This window comes from Hydractinia symbiolongicarpus, chromosome 10, assembly GCF_029227915.1.
Source record: "Hydractinia symbiolongicarpus strain clone_291-10 chromosome 10, HSymV2.1, whole genome shotgun sequence".
Classification (NCBI taxonomy): Eukaryota; Metazoa; Cnidaria; class Hydrozoa; order Anthoathecata; family Hydractiniidae; genus Hydractinia; species Hydractinia symbiolongicarpus.
In genome coordinates this window covers 23,311,715-23,329,065 of record NC_079884.1, presented here as the reverse complement: position 1 = coordinate 23,329,065, position 17,351 = coordinate 23,311,715, and the positions used below count along the sequence as shown (strand labels likewise).

The 17,351-nt window shown below is 33.2% G+C and overlaps 1 protein-coding gene across 2 annotated transcripts; it reads left to right on the top strand.

Annotated features, from left to right (window-relative positions):
- Positions 1-644: 644 nt before the first annotated feature.
- On the top strand, positions 645-16,788 carry LOC130612295 (uncharacterized). 2 transcript variants are annotated; one of them, XM_057433605.1, is made up of 15 exons: positions 645-784; positions 1,280-1,336; positions 2,285-2,312; positions 3,276-3,330; positions 3,447-3,598; positions 4,937-5,059; positions 5,341-5,388; positions 5,968-6,073; positions 9,086-9,265; positions 10,198-10,304; positions 13,256-13,347; positions 13,465-13,491; positions 14,046-14,122; positions 15,166-15,324; positions 16,347-16,788. In XM_057433605.1, the coding sequence occupies exons 1-15, from the start codon at positions 713-715 to the stop codon at positions 16,588-16,590; spliced, it is 1,527 nt and encodes a 508-aa protein (XP_057289588.1). In that variant the 5' UTR covers positions 645-712; the 3' UTR covers positions 16,591-16,788. The 2 variants fall into 2 exon arrangements, with proteins under 2 accessions (XP_057289588.1, XP_057289587.1); XM_057433604.1 differs by having other exon boundaries at positions 651-805; positions 16,347-16,787.
- The last annotated feature ends 563 nt before the right edge of the window (positions 16,789-17,351 follow it).

Below are 17,351 nucleotides of genomic sequence, written 5' to 3'. Positions count from 1 at the left end.
AAAGTAACGATGCGTCAAGGGTGAGGTACAATTGGACGTTGTAAATACTTTTCCCGGCTGTTTACTACGTTGTTTTGTTGAAAAAACGACGGCGGATAAAAACGATGTGTCACAGTTTGAAATATGTTCGAGTAGCTGTGATTTTCAAATTCCACAGAGACTTCTTGCTGCAGCTGTAATCGAAAATAAATTTAGAATCACGGAACTCTATTATAATTTCTTTCGTTATTGCCTCTATAATTGTAAATTGCGCGACATATCTTGTCCAAATTACCTGTTATATTATATTATTAAATTTAAAACACTCTCTGGGTACTTAAAAAATTACTACAGCTGTGACAAAAAGATTTCAAAAGCTAACACTTAATATCCTGATATTGGTATGCTTGTGTAAAAAGACGATATTAGATGCCGCATAATAAAGTGCGACAAGGCATAAATGTGATCCTTTAGTTTAAGAATGATAAGATCTACTAAACAGCTGGGAAATGTATTTACAACAACTTTACCAATTGTGCATGCCCTTGACGCAGTGTTACTTTTATTGACTTCTATTGTTTCAGTTACTGGAGGAATAAATAGTTAATATTGTTTATCCAATCTTCCATAAACTTTTTTAGTTTTTTTTTGTCTCTAACCTGCTGAAAAAAAAAATTCGTATTTTGAATTCTTAGTTTTATAAACAGTTGCTTTTAAAAAGTTGAATATAAAGATGAGCTTAAAAAATCGTCTTGCAAGGTTGATGCATCGTGAGGGAGTAACCCCATTACCCATAAAGATTCTCGTTAGTTTATTTTTTGTAGTAGTAAGTATGTTTTATAGAACACCCACATTCAGAGAAAATGGATCTGGTTAATTCCTTAAAAAAATTTTTTAAATATATTTTTGCAATGTTTTGTATCTATTTGTTTTAACTTCACATACTTACAGATGTGAGGATGTAACATATATATGTAGATATGTTTCTCTGTAGGAATTCATTAAGGCCTAGTTGCTGGCATAGACAAGAGATCAGACACGTGATACATATCTTTACTACAGCCTAAGCCATATGTTACTTACTCTTTTTGGTTATACCTTAGTGCAAAGTCTGATCCCAGCCACTCCTAGCGCATTTTGCAGAACTTTTGATAACATCTTTTTTCTAATATGGTTACCTGTTTTTCCCTGGTACAAAGCAGTTGACAGTTAACTGCATAAAATATGAACCATAAAAAAAGGAAAAGCTCTATCATTAAACAAACCCACTTAAAACCTGAAGTTTTCGTTTCAATTTTAGTTATTCGATATGATGACGGTTACAATGGTATTTTCCTACCTGCCAAATTTGGTGAAGGTGATATGTTTTTTCTATTTTTTTCCTTCTTAATGTTGCAGTTAAAAATATTTTATTTGTTTAAAAAAGATTTTTCATGTTGATATATAATAACTTGCCGCCAATGATTTTTTTAAACTTAAAAAACAATTGAGGCTGCTGTATGCTTTACGAAGTAATATTATTTATACCGGTTATTTTTTTTATTTTTTGCCGGGGACGTCATAAACCTGGCTTTTCATGTGTTTTTTGTCCAAAGTATAAGTGGTATTCCTTTTTCCATCAAACACAACAGTTTTTTTATCAGTGATCTCGGACATTTTTCGCGTATACTGTCCGCTTTATGTATTCTTCTTATTTTGTCTCATCGTATGTTGTAAGTGTTTCATCATGCTAACATTCTTTGCCTTTGGGAAAGCACTAGTTCATTCACAACCACATATGTTGATTTTTCGCATAAATTAAACATTATCAGTAAGGTCATCAAATCAATAGTTGTTTTTCGTCACTTTTTTTCACTCTTTCTAACAGGAACAACAAAATTTGTCACCTTTATCCACATCATAAAAAGATTTCCATGAAAGTTGGTATAGCATCCGTAATATTCTTATTTTCTGTATTGCATTAACTTTCAAAATATGAAGCAAAGATCAAATCTTTTCATTGATCAGATCTTTTCTTTCATCAGATCCTCCGACTGCCACAATAAGATTTTAAGAAAACCTCTATTTTTAAAATTTTATGCATAATTTCACATAATCAATGCCGCCATCATTTCAACATTTCAGTTTTTTTTGCTAGTTTGTTTATACCACTTAATTTTATGTCAAAAACTTGCTATTGCAGAATTTATTAAGTGATTAAGGCGGCTACATATTCTCTGCTGTTTGACAACACAAATAAATTGCCCGGAGCTAGTTAAATTCATGCTCATTAGGTTAAATTAAAAATTTATTGATTTTTTTTTAGTCTTTCGGAACATCAGAAGTTGATACAGGTACTGAGAAATTATTTTCTATATATACTATACTAGCTTAGCTAATGAGTACGCCTTTTGTTTATCCCTATTAAGTTTAGACCCTTAGTGTGTTTCTACATGGGGTTGATGGGAAATTTAGATTGTTCTGTAAGAAAACATTTTTCTAGTTCCTACCGATAAAGTTTAAGGAAACAAAATATAATTCATGATAATGCATGGCTGTTAATCATATTTACCTATTTTCCACTTTATCCTGTAATCAGTAACAACAACACTCTACAAAGAGAAACAACTCTGTGTCAATGGACTCTTGTACTCAGACCGCAGTACTGAAACTTAATATCTATTACTCGTATTAATACCTACAATTTTTTACAAAGAACAAATTTTTATTCTTTATGCAATATAACTTTTACAACCTGTTTCGTTTACCAAGAATTAAAAAGGTGGTATAAATCTTTAGTTAATCTCCCATGGAAAGTATAAGAGCAACGGTGCATATGCGAGATATAGAATAATTATACTTGCGTTTTAGTTTTCAAAGTCCGCCACATACATAGCATTTGGGAAACTAATGTGAAAATGTAATTATAATATATCTCGCATATGAACCGTTGTTTTTATACTTTGTAAAGGGAAATTGGTAGGTGTAACATAAAACAACGATCTGTTTAGATTCACCATCTTTACAGCAGCACTTTGAAAGCCAACGCCCAGGTGTAACCATACAATATATCACATAGAAGGATTTTAAGTTTTAAAGAAACACTTTTAAAACTCGTATTTTGGGCAAATTTCAAAGGTTTCTAGATGAAGAAATAGTGTCATGCAGTAAAAAAAAAACTGTCCAAAAAATACTTTTAGAACAAAATAATATCTCTATAGGTCCAAAGCAGGATATAAAAGTTAGTAAATTCTTTGTGATTCGATTCTCGATAAAATTTTTATCAGTGTTGATAAATTGTTGTTCCTATGTTTCAGGATTATACGCTGGTATCATCGCCTCTTCTTTATATGTCGGAAGAACATTGTTCAGGTTGATATAAAAGATTTTTATTCATTTATCGTGTTTATATAAAAATATACGCTTTAAAAAAGGAACGTAACAGTACTGGAAGAAATATAATTTCACCAATAAATGTTATCTTACAGCTTAATTTGGGGTTACATTGCCGATGCGAAAGGCAATAAGTTGGTATTGATCTGCTCAACTGTGTTGGTCATGTTTTCAACACTGGCCTTTGGCTTTACCAACAGCTTCTACTGGGCTGTTGCTACGCGGTTTATCCAGGGAGTATCTTCAGGTATGTTGCAACACGAAAAAAGATAGTAGGCTAAAGGCTGTTCTCCACCTTGAAAAGATTTTCCGTGGAACGCAACGGAAAGGATAACAAACGCTTCCGAGCATGCTACTTTACATCACGTGAACGGGAAATTTTCTTGTCTATTATGTTCTTAGCAAAGTAGAATCGAGTTCAACTTTTTCTTTGCGTTGTGTACAGAAACAGCAGGTAGTAAATTATTTAGCCAATCAGATCATTTTATTGCGCAACATTATAAAGTGGAAATTACTAGAAAAAAAAATTTTCTGTTTTGTTTTGTCTAAAATGGAAAATAGCCTTAAGACATGGAGAGGTAAGTTTATATTTAATGAATTTAACGCCTTTTGAGTGATGGAAAACCACTGAAATTACTACTACTAATATTACAAAAATAATTTGAAGGAAATTAATCTCATTAGGCTACCAAACAGAACAACAGTTATTGAATGTAATTTCCTTTGCGTTCTTTTTATGCTTGCGTTCATTTCTTGTGATAAGACATACATTTATTTAAGGCGCGTGGCCTTGTGGTTATGGAGTTCGCTTCGCAATCACAAGGTCCGTGGTTCGGTCCACAGCGCGGGCATGTTTAGCAAGTGCCTTTACGACAGCTACGGGTCAACCCATGCCATGTGAGGGAAATTGGGTAGGTATTACCGGTGTATACTTAATGTATACATTCCAAACACAGGACCCACATTGAAAACAATGTTTCCAATACTGAAGTGGCTATATCCTGTATAAATATTCGGAGTAATAATAACAATATTCCACAGCAGGAATAGAAGTGAAAATATGGTAAATTTAATTAAATGACAACATACTGTGTAATTAATTAGTATGAGCTGTAGCAAATTCAATATAGAGAGATTAATTATTTGTTAAGGCCTTAAAAAAGAGGTGGAACACACTTAGGAGCAAAAAAATGTAATCAGATTTTATTGGAAAAGGTTAAAAACTGGATTAAGAAATTCATATGACTTTAGTAGCCGCAATTCAATTTAATTGCTTTATATGTGGTACAACGTTTTCATTAATTTCTATCGTCTAATTATTTAGTTACTGCTAATTAAACTAGGCTTTGTTAATTAAGTGATTCTCTGAACTAGGAGTTAGATGAAGACTAATTAAGCCTCTCAACACTTATTTAGCCTACGAAGGACCTCAAAATATGGTAAATACTAAAAAAAGATTACAAATGTTTGCTTTGTTTTAAAGTAAACTTGTGAATGTTAACTGTACACCCTTTTACTACTATATTTGTTTTGTCTAAGAACATTTCACATTCCAAAATTGAAAATTTCCTCTTCTGCCTCTTAGCTTTGCTGGTGATTTCAAAATCAGTCTTGGCAGATAATTGTGACGATACAAATATGGGTTCTGCAATCTCAATTTTATTTTCCTCTGGTAGCATTGGTTACATCATTGGTCCAAGTTTAGCAGGTTTTTTTTCTATATTTTTTTGGATAAAATTTAATGTAACGAAATGACACTTTCTCTATCTTTTTTTCCATCTTTCTGTTGTAATTTTAGTTGATAATTTTAAAAACTTATTTTTTTTACTACGAGAAGCACAACAAAATTGAAAACAAATAACAAAAATTGACGATAGTTAAAAACTGTTTGAAATTTTTATTCCAGTAGTGAGACTTTTGAATGTAAGTAAAATTTGAATTTTCTAATGCGTATGTATTGTTGATCTTAATTGACAATTTATTTTATAGGTTTCTTGGTGTTTCCATTAGAGCAATATCCAAGTGTTTTTAAGAAAAGTAATTTATGTACTAACTACTATCATTGCATAAGATCATGAGTAAAGTGCTAAGAGACGAATTCATTTCGTGCAATCAAATTTGAGATTGTCCTCCGTTAGTTTGATTTAATGTATGAGCTGTTGAAAAGAACTTTTTATGATTGCTGTCGACCAAAAAAAAAAAAACTTGCATTAACAAAACCATCTGGTGTGGGATTAGTGGTGAGACAACTCATATTTTGTGATGATAAATTCAAATGGCAACATAAAAAAATTAGTCTGCAGCCTTCGAAAAGTCTAAAGAACTTTCGATCATAGCTAATTTTCTGCATCCTCAGCATAAAAAAATTATTACAATCTTTGGGGAAAGGCGTCCAAGGTGAATTAACAAAAATATATTGCATTTTCGACTGTAATGATTTAGTATATTCCTTAACACGGATTCTGGGTCGCGTTACAGACGACTGGTATATAAGACTACTCGTTAACTTGTTTGTTTTAATAGCATAAGGTAAGGAAATTGCTCTGCAGGGAAACCGAGATAATGCTTCAGTACAAACATTCTAAACAGAATACCACTATCAATTTTTTTTTGCAGATTCCATTTTCGAAAGATTCGCCATACTTATTCCAAATTTAATTTTGACGATATGTTTCGCGGCGTCCATCATTCTCATCGTAATATTTGTGCCACAAGCACGAAGGTAAGTCTTTTTTTTACGTCTTGGCATTTGACTAAATTTGGACAAATTCAATTGTTAAACAGTCAAGGTAGACAGGTGAAGTGAAGGCAAATAATTATTGATTTCCGCCACGTCAGGTGGAATCTTTAATATCGCCTTATGATAATAGATACAGGCAGTGCAGAACCCGGACGTCTATTCACCCATGGCCTTAAAAACGGTTTATTTTTTATTTTTAACCAATAAAAATATAGTATTAATATGATCTTTGCACGGCATGCTACAAACAAAGTATTCTTCAGATATAGCAAGAACGTCCCCGAGCTGCATGGGCTGCCCGGGCTGCCCGGGCTAAAAAAGTCTTTGGCCAAAACTTTCGCTGTAAATCACTACATGGTCAAATGTAATGAATTCCAATCAACAAACTTGAAGCTATTGTTGCAAATCGTGTAGTTGCTAGATCCGAGACATATCTGGTAAGAATTGTCGTATTTTGGATAGCTAGTTCAGTCAAATAATGCTAACAAGATAATCTAGGCTACATTTTGCTGACAATCAACAATACGAAATTATATTTTTTCTAGCTCATAAAAATCTACTGACTGTGACAATAGCTATTCAACTAGCTAGATACTAAAAAAGTTCTAGCTAATAGTCAGCTGGCTTCTTAGCTCTATTTTCAATTCAGGTTAACGCCAAATCCATTTTCGACTCCAGAGTTCTTTGAGATGAACTCAAGTTTATATCAAAGAAGTCTGGGGTCGAGAATGGCCCAAACCCGAAAGTTCTTGAACCTGTCTGAAGAATTCGAAAGTGTTCACAAAATGGCTAGCTAGCTTACTAGCTATATAAATTATTTGAATTAGAAATTGTTGTTTTAAGGTCGGCTTATTATTGTTGTACGGCTTTAGCCGGTAGAACTTTAAAATGGATTTCTTTTTTTGTCTCCGTTTTTACTATTGCGACTAGTGAAGCGGTACGTGAATTATTAGTTTTTGAGTGTTGATAACAGAACTACCCTGTTGAACGGTACAAAAGGTACAAAAACCTATTATTTTTACAAACAAATCATTTTGAATTATTATTTTATGTTCAGTTGGTTTCGCCAGTTTCACCAAGCTACAACGGCCGTTTGTTATTTATTTTGTGATCCGAAATTTTATGAAGCTAGATTTGTATTTTCTTTAAAAGGAGTTCTAACGGGCTAAAACTCTTTTTAAAAAACGAAATAAAACAGAAACCAATTGCTAGTAGATAGGTAGCTCTAGCTAGCTAGCTACATATGTTCCAATATCTATAAGCAACTGTAATGATATTTTTGAGACAATGTAATGTAATAACTTTACGTATATTTCTTGCACATTAAAAAAATTATTGCATCTTATTGCAGCACACATGTCGTGAGTCGCCATGCCTGATTACTTATTAGTCTTGCATGCTTTCATTTGGTCCGAAGAGCCCTTGATTGCTTTCATTTGGTCTGAAAATTCATTGATTGCTTTCGTTTGGTCCGAACAAACCCTCCTAAGTGCTTTCGTTTGGTCCGAAATTCAGATTACACGGCATCAGTTACAAAAAAATTCAATGATTATTGAAAAATACATGCTGTGTCACATTTCGAATGCAAATTTAGGTCAAAGTCGTCAGCTTTTTGGGAAACCAATCAGAATACGTTATTTTGGCCGGCAAGCCAATCAAATTGCATGAAAATTCTTCAGATGTCAGTCGCTTTTTGCCGTATTTATCAACTCAGTCAAACAAGAGGAAAGTCCGTAAAATAAAGGTCAACGGTTACTAATGATTCAAAAAACTATTAAAATTAAAAGAAACTTACGATGTGGTAGCAACGTTCTTGAAAAAACTGTTTTTTAATAAGATTTACTTAATAAATAACTTATATATAAACTTTATTGACTCCTTTCTTTTCAAGCGCCTTTTTCCAACTATCGTCTGTATAGTATGTTACAAGGAATTGCATTTCGGGAATGATCCTGGCGAGTTCGGGAAAGTGCGGGCGGTTTCGGCGGACAACCGCCAATTTAATTCAAAAAGTCGCCCAAACTCACCCTTATATATGCTATCGGGACCCTCTTATTTATTCGCTTTTCACCTGATTAACCTTATTCATACCATGACCTGTTTGTGAAATGCAACGTCCCGGACATAAATTTATAAAAAGTGGCATATCTGGTCCATATGTTTAATTTTCTTATCATGTACATAAATCAAAAAGAATTGCTTTGTCAAGAGCTGGTTTACCTATTTTTTGTCCTCTTTTAAAATGCCTAAATTCTGAAACCCGAAAAGAATAGCCGATGCAAAATTATTTTTACGCTATTTTTTTTCAGCCAGTCTAAAAACACTACAGTATGAATTTCACCTTTCTTTTTACGAGAGTTGTTGCACTTTAGATTCTCACGAATTGGACTGAGAAAGCAAACGTGACTAATAGCTGCAACAATTGGATTTTGAAGCCATTTTGATTTTTCTCCTTATTTATTGCTTTCGATTATATAATACTAAGAAACGATAAAAAGCTCCAAGAAGCAACTAAAATAAACTGGCAAAATTAAGTGCAAGTTCCAAACATCTAAAAACTAAGACACTTGCATGCTAATATTTTAATTTTTGAACTAATGAATATTAAACTACTTGTTCATTGGAATTGTTAAGAAGGTGTTATCGATTTATATGATGGAATTGTTATTTTTTTAGAAAATAGTGCATAATTGAGATTTTAATTATAAAATTTTTTATATTTAATGTTTCTCCCATATTCCTTAGTTTTCAGGTCTTTAATTCTCATTTCAAGTTTTTCCAGGTTATTTGAAACCCTGGTTCGCCTATATGTGTTACTAATGGCGAAAATCTTCAAGCCCCAGGGCATCTCGATTGTTTTATTTTATAAGTAAACTGAATATTAGAACATTTTCATACAACACAACATTAATTTAAGTTTCAAAACTACATTATTAAAAGTAATTACAAGATCTTTATTTGATTCCTTTTAATGCCACTTAGCTTATCATTTAGAAATAACGACGAGTTGTCACCGTTGTTGCAACCACCAGTTAAAAAATACCAGCCTGTCAAAATTACCGACTGTCAAGAGACGGAGATAAAGAAACAAAAGAAAAGAGATACTGACGGGAACAGTGGCTTCAGAACGTGGTTGCTGAAATTTAAAACTTTAAAATTTGTTAAAGTTTTTAGGTAATCCTAAAGTGATATACTAGCCTTTTTTTAATCTTTCTTTTTATTTCAAACGTACCAAGATGCAGGCGCTGCATAAACTATCTCGCTATTAAAAATGCACAACTATGAAACATCCACAATGCGACCCAATTCTACAATTTCTGCTAACAAAAATACAGCCTATCATCCATGGTTAAAAGTCGCGCGATTGAAACGTTTATGGTCTTAAACGGCATTTAGGTGACAAAGAATCAAAATTTTGATGTCACCATCATGTTAGCATACTTTTTTTGTTATCTGTGCCAAATTTTGTCGAAAATAAAGTAGTTTTAATTTCGGACCAATTTTGGCCTAAAATGACATTTAGGTGACAAAAATCAAAATTTTAATGTCACCATCATGTTCAGCATACGTTTTTTGTTAACTTTGCCAAATTTTGTCTGAAATAAAGTAGTTTTAATTTTTGGACCAATTTTGGCCTAAAATGACATTTAGGTGACAAAAATCAAAATTATGATGTCACTATTATGTTCAGCATACCTTTTTTGTTAACTGTGTCAAATTTTGTCGAAAACAAATACCAATTTTGGCCTGAAACGTCATTTAGATGACTTCCAAGTACTTAGAGAGTTTAGGTACGAAGTTTAAATCTGTGACGTTGCAATTGCCCATTTGGGACATTTAGTTAGTTACGAGTTGGAAACCTATCCTCGCAGGCGAGATAGTAAAAAGAAAAAAAAAAGTAAAAATAGTTACCAAGATGAGATTCGAACACACGACTACTCCCGTGTCGGTGCTCAGAGAGCCAAAAATTTCCATTTTGGGACGGACAGCTGTATTTGAATACTCCTCGCAGGCGAGATAGTAACAAGGCAGCAGGAACTGAAACCGTCATTTTAAGCTACGCTAAACGAAAATTGTCCATTAATGAAGTAATGTTTTGTTTTTAGCATAAGGGAATGTGTTCAAGTTAGTTTTCTATATGGCATCTATTCTTGTGCAGCAATTGGAGGAGGAGAACTGCTTCCATTGTTTTTTGCTACAGCTATGGAATACAGTAGGGTGCTTTTGTAGTTTTCCTTGTTTAAGTTTAGGGAATTTGTGAGGGTTCTTGAAGTTTTAAGGAGAATTAAGGAGGGAATATTTTTTACTAGAATTTCAAGTAAAAGTTACAGTTGCTACCATACAAGGGAAACCTCCCAAAAATAGAACTTTCGCTTAATGGAGCCATTCTTTTCGGAACGTTCGTTAACTGTCTTCGTCCACTGAAACAAATTACTAATAAGAAGTGAAACTTCCAGAAATTTCTAATTATCTTCTTATATTTCGTTGTTTATAATTGTTTGCAGATGGAAATATTGCAGAATTTAAGTTTGCGAACATGACCTCGAAAATTATCCAAATAGCCGAATAAGCTATGAGGTAAATACGCAAACATTAATTCCACATTCTTCTTTTTGCATTCATTTCTTCCCTTGAGGTAGAACACACCTATGCTCATATAGCCAAGTAAAAAGTAACCACACCTTTTATGGAAGCAAAACAATCTTTGTTGCATTTCTAAATTAGTATCTTTTCAAAAAGCGAAGAAAATATTAAAGATAATTAACTCCTATATATACGGAGGTGTGGCACTCAAGGGCTAAAATATGCTGATATCAGCAGCAAAAATCTGAAAATCATAAGGCAGAACCACATTTTTTCAAAGTTACCCAGGGTTCCTCGACGTTGTCCATCACATTGGCTAGCGCTGAAACTTGTGAACGAGACGCAGTTGGAAGCTAAGGAATCGTGGCTTCGAACTGAAGACATGCTGAGAAATGCCATGAGTCGTGCAAGGGAAAGGAGAGGAAGTCTTAGTAATTTTTTTTCATTGGATTTACAAGAATTTGAGGTACCCCAGAATGAGAAGTAAAGAACAGAAACGCCTTTCTGATGTCTGATGATGAGGGATGGTCACATCTGGATAATATTTATTTTGTGATTTTAAGCTACCTAGCTAATACCATGCCAGCACTTCAGGGGCACATTTGTTATTAAATAATTAAGTGATAAAGTACAAGAGCTAAATATATTAGTTTTATGAGGCTAGCTATACAAAAGATTTTTCAAGGCATTCTGTCATTTTAAATAAAGATAGCTACTTGCTAGCAATTTGGACCTCCCATAACAGTGAGCAGTAAAGACTTGAGTATATAGCTAGTTAGGTGTGCAAGGCATTGCATGTTGGTTAAATATGTTGTCACGACAAACAGAAACCTATATTTCATAAATAAATTCCTGCAAATGTTCAGGTTTCTTTTATCGAACAGAAACCTGTTTTTCATAAATAAATATTTGTAGATTTTCAGGTTTCTTTTATGAAATAACAAAATTTTGGAAAGTATAGCCAGAAGTAATATTCGCTTGGAGCCGGAAGACGTAAAGTCTCTGTCCAGGTTAAGACTTAGTAAAGGGTAAACTGTGTCATACGGAGGACACTTAGTGTAATGTGTTACAAATCCAATGGAGTGCTTATAGCATAAAGGTATAATACATTTTTCATAAACCAACATTCACAGGACTTATGATGAAGCCTATTGTTACTTCTGCAAAGCAAATACAGTTGTTTAGCATTTTTCATTTTGCATAATAAGTTCCTGTAGATATTCAAAAATTAATTGTGAGTGGCACCAGGCTGAGCGATTAGTGCAAGTAAACGTGTTGCAGATCCAGGTGGACAAAAAAATAACTTCTAACAACTTTGTATTTATAGAGCTGGATAAGGTATATGGTCCTAAACCTGGGACACATTTTATCTGTTTGAATTATTTTAAATCCTGAGAATCACTTTGAATGTTATCTGTACACATGGCTTGTCAAAATAATATGCTTTCAAAAAAGGTTTATCGGCGTCCCCAAAAATGGCTAAATTCAGGAACTCAAGAACTATAATAGTAGCAAAAAAATTTTTTGGGTTCCTTTCATCAAACTGGTCTAAAAACATATAATACTAAGTTTCAAGTCATTATTTCAATTTTTACTGAAGTAATAGGACTTTTACTTATTATGATTTTAGCATAGTTTTTCATACTGCTGACACCAAAATGGCTGCAGGGACTAATCGGTTTGAAATTAATTTATATTATTTTATAACAACCTTTTTCTATTTATGTGTTTTTATTTTCCTGCTTGTTCCATAGCTTATGTATATCACATTATGATAAGGACGAAAAAGTTACTGTGCGACATGGGTTTTAAACCTTATAAATTTCCAGCGAGAAATTTGAAAACTAATAAATGACAAAATCGCAAAAGTTCATCTTAAAAATTTTCAATTTTTGTTAATGTGAAAGTAATCCACTTGAAAAGGTTTCTGAGGTTTTTTATGAAGAAATCTTCCATATTACCCATATGGGGTAACTTGATGAACAATGAGATTTCCCGCAGGTGTTCTGTAGTATGTGTAATATAATTTTAAAAACTGCGATGTAATTTTCCTTTTAAGTTTTGATTTTAAACCGAGCTAAAAAGCTCAGCCTTGTCCTTTCATACTTAGTCTACCTAGCTATAGCGAAAAAATGTAATATTTAAACTTGACCTATTTTACTAAGTATTAAGTAATAAATGCTAGTTTAATCCTTAATGTAGCTATATAGGGTAGCTAAGCTACCTGTAAGAACAACATAAAACAACGTCGAGGCTGTTCTCTTTTGTAAACAAACCCAGTGGTATTTTTGTAATAAGTACCAAAATTTATGTGTGCATTTCTTGCGCTTATGAGTGTAATCAAAGTGCCCTGTACGTAAATCCTAAAAATTTATGTCATTGGCTTACTCTTTACGAATGACACCACATAACAAAAAAACCGTGCTTTGCTATTTCCCTTAACCTCTACCGAGATTTGGTTGGGATATATATCAGAATTAATTGTCTTTAAACAAAAAACTGTTTTTAAAGAACACGTGTATAAATGTTTTGTATCATCATGCTTCATTAACTCTCGGTCAATACTGCTTGTCTTTTTAGACGGTATGCAGTTCTCAACATCAAAGATTGGATTAACTTTTCTAATGATTTCTGCCACCTTACTCCCCAGCCAGTTCCTATTGGTACCCAGAGTAAGTTTAGATGGCTTATTTATGTTCCTAACTGACACCTTCTCTGTCAAAAGTCGAGCGTTTTTAAAAAGAAGGCTTTAATAGTAAACTTTCAAAATCCCTAAAATCCCTCTTTAGGCCGTTGAATATTTTGGATCCAGAAAAGTAAGTACGGAGCTTTGTGTGTTACAACGTCGATATTTCTTGTGAGTAAGTGTCCGGTAGGTAAATGTTATATCTTACAATGTATTGACAGTATACGGTGCATGAAGTTGTGTTTCGCTACAAAAATAATTTTCACGATCTACCAAAAAGACTGTTAAAAAAGTAGTAGAATTAATCAAATGCTTTGCTATTGTTAAGAAGACAGCTTTCGATATTTTTCCTCAAGCCAATAAAATGATCTAGGTTGAAGATTTAATGAAGTATTGAGTGTAATTAACAAATTTGGTCTACAAAATCTAAAAAAAACCTGTACTTTAATGCCTGAAAGTATTCGCCTCCTTAAGTACAGTCTGATGCAATAAAGATAAACCCTATATAAGCATTAAAACGGTGCCAAGTCTACCAATACATTAATATTTTAGCAAACAAGTTTGATTCCATTTTCTTTTATTTTAATTCAGCATAAAAAATACTTCTCTTGCGTAAATCTTCGTTAAGGTGTAGTGTAAACAGTACTTACAGTGTGAACAGTGATATTTTTATTTTGCTTTCAGCTCTTTATTGGAAGTAATCTTTTGTCAGCGTTTCTATGTCCATGGTTGCCGATGTTCGTTGAAATGATGCCAAGCAGGTTCGTGATTTTGCACAAGCTGGCAAACTGGTTTATTTTCTTGCAGAATAATTGTTACCTTCCGTCACCTCCTTATAGCTTTGTCCGTCCGAGGAACTGCAGGCCGAGAAACACGATGTTTCTTAAGTTGAGGCTGAGTTATCTGTTTTAAATGCAAACTCGCAAATATTTAGAATTGAAATTAAAGTGATAGAATGACTGGCTATTGCCTAAAAAAGGTTATTATAGAGGGGTATAACTATATAAATAAAATACACCTTTCCTGAAATACTTTTTTTTTTAAGTACCGCTGCCAATCAACTTAACATGATTTTTGAATTCCTCACCTGAAACTTGATAAAATTTTAAATCTTTAGATTCATACAGCAAACAAACAACCTGTTAAGACAGGTTTTTTAATATTTTGTTTTGTGTATAACCTCTGCTTAAAACTGTGGAAAAAATTGACCGTAACATTAACGCCACCAAAATAGCATTTTTCCATTTCAGATTAAGTTAAAAACTTACACACATCAATTCAATGTTGCTGAATGTGATCTTAAAGTTCAAACATCAAAATTATAATATTAGAAATAGCAAATAATTCGGGAAACGCGTATTTCCATTAAGTTACCCTTCGTAGCATAGTTGAGAGAAACATATCGCTTTTGTAGGTTGAAAATTATGTGCGTTATTAAGCATGACATGACGCGAGTCATGCTAGATAACGACTTGACTTTGACTGACAGACAGGCAGTGGCCATTATGACAGAGACTAGTCGGAAGCCCATGGATGAATCCACAGGATCGCCGGTCCTTTATTTACCGCATTCTGTGTTTATTTTTTTGGTACCATTTTGACGCACAAAAAGACAGACAACGTCTACTATTAAAGAGAAGCAAATGCTCTGGAGTGGTGATTCATGAATATTTAGATTTTCTTATTGACAATGTTTGCGTTTTAGCGAAGAACAAAAAGTGTTTTTTCACAGGAAAATGTCTGAGAAAAGACTTTTCATACACAGGTTTCTTTGGATTCTATTCTCTTTGATTCTTCTTTTTAGTACCGGTTTATGGATGGTTGTGGTGTTTATTATTGTTTTACAAAAAGTTTCGGTGGTGTGTGGCTTTGTTGCAATCAATGTTCTCATCAATAATACCGTTACATCTGAAATGCTCGGTTCTGCAAACGGTTTAGGCATGTCATTTTCGTCCATTGGAAGGTATATGAATTTTTCTAATTGTGAACATAATATCTAATGTCGTTTGACTGTCCATAATTCGGAAGGGGTGTAGATCGAAAATTCACTAGCTGTGCTGTCAACAGTGTCCGCAATTTGGAACAACCCGTCAACGACCTGAAATGTCGCGAAAAATCGAGTAAACTAGGCGTTTTAACGTCAGCAAAAATTCGTATGTAAAAACGGCTTTCTCAATTGCTTGTTGTTACGAACAGTGAAATTTATGTCAGGGATTGAAAGATTTTTTTTTTGTTAATCCACTCACCAGTTAATCCATTCACCTCCTTATCCATTCACTACTTTATCCATTCACCACTTCAACGTTCACCATTTTATCCATTTGCCTATTTATTAGATACCTGTTTATCCATTCACCTGTTTATCCATTCGCCTGTTAATCTTATACCAATTTTCTATTCACCTGCTTATCTATTAGCATATACAGTAGATGTCCGTTAATTCGAATGCCGCTTAATTCGAACTTTCCGTTATTCAAACAAATTGCCAAGTCCCTTGAGGTTCTTATATTTTGACCTGCTTAATCGAACTCCGCTAATTCGAACATTATTTTAGTCCCAAGGCTGCATTATGCTCCTTAATTCGAACTTTTGTGTATCGATAAATAAAATCTTATAGAAAAATAAAACGTTTTTATTTTTATTCATTTTTATTGCATATTGATGGCAAAATGTCTTTCAATTTATCAATTAAATTGGCATTTTTAATAAAATGAAGTTCACAAGGAATTTGGAGGCCTTGCCCATCACCAAGCAAACAACGTTAAAAGATTTTTATAAAAAGTTGTAGTAAAGTTGTAATAAAGTTATATTAGCATAAAACGTTTATTAAAATTCTTGTTTTTTCTGAACATCCGATAATACGAACATTCGCTAATTCGAACAAATGATTTAGTCCCCTGCGCGTTCGAATTAACAATTAACGGACGTCTACTGTATATTTATTTATTGAACTGTTACGCACTGTTTTTGTTTTTCTATTTTCAGATCCATTGGTCCAGCTTTTATAGGCAGCATTTACACTTGGTCTCTTACAAACATCAAAGACATCTCAACAAATACCAATCCAATTGGTTTTCCATTTAATCAATATTTTTCTTTTTATGTTTTGTCACTTTTTTATATAATAATTGGCGCCTTTGGATCAATTATTTCGCCAGCATTGGAAAAAAAAAAGACGATCCAAAATTGTTTGAATGCTGAACCAAGCTGTAGTACAACGAAGATATAAACAAATGTCAAATAGCAGCTTCCTGATATTGTAGATAGCAAAGATAAAAATATTGCATCTAAAATGTTTCGTCTAAAATCGAAACAGTTGAAAAGTAAATGTGATACATTATGGCCGTACGATCAATATATGTAGCAATATATATTTGTGAGAGTAAATAGAATTTATCACGAATTAACTGTCCATTTTTTTATGCATAACTGTAACTTCGACAGCTCTACTACTCCAATTATTTCCCCCTGTCCAATTTTAGCGGGCGGAGGTCACACTCCTTTTTTGGAAGTTTGCGATTTCAATAAAATATGATCCCACAATCAGTACATTTCTGTGTTATGCTTACTCCCCTAACAAATGGCACCCCTACTAAATTGCAAAGTGTGAACTACATACTGCAAAAAAATGATGATAATGATGAAGATGATGATGATGATGATGGTAATGGTGGTGATAGTGATGTATGTTTATGATAGCGGTGGTGGTGGTAAATATTGGTGGTGGTGATGATAATGATAGTGGTTGTGGTAAAGGTGATGGTGGTGGTGGTGGTTGATGGTGGTGGTGGTGGTGATGGTGGTGATGGTGGTGGTTGTCTTAGAATTTTTGTGAGGGATTGTAAGTACTATATTGCCATTTCATGTTTTACATATTTTTAATCAGGAACTAAACCTAGATAGAGTGCAAGAAAATAAAAATTGGGGCAAAATGATTTTTTTTGTTTGCTTAGCTACCTATAGGTGCTTTTACAAATTTTTTCTAATTTA

Excerpts from the sequence above, each read along its gene's own strand:
- LOC130612295 (XM_057433604.1), top strand. The coding sequence starts at position 713 with ATGAGCTTAAAAAATCGTCTTGCAAGGTTGATGCATCGTGAGGGAGTA. Across the intron at positions 1,337-2,284 it reads ACCTGCCAAATTTGGTGAAG|TCTTTCGGAACATCAGAAGT; the intron begins GTGATATGTTTT and ends ATTTTTTTTTAG. Across the intron at positions 9,266-10,197 it reads AAATTTGTTAAAGTTTTTAG|CATAAGGGAATGTGTTCAAG; the intron begins GTAATCCTAAAG and ends TTTTGTTTTTAG.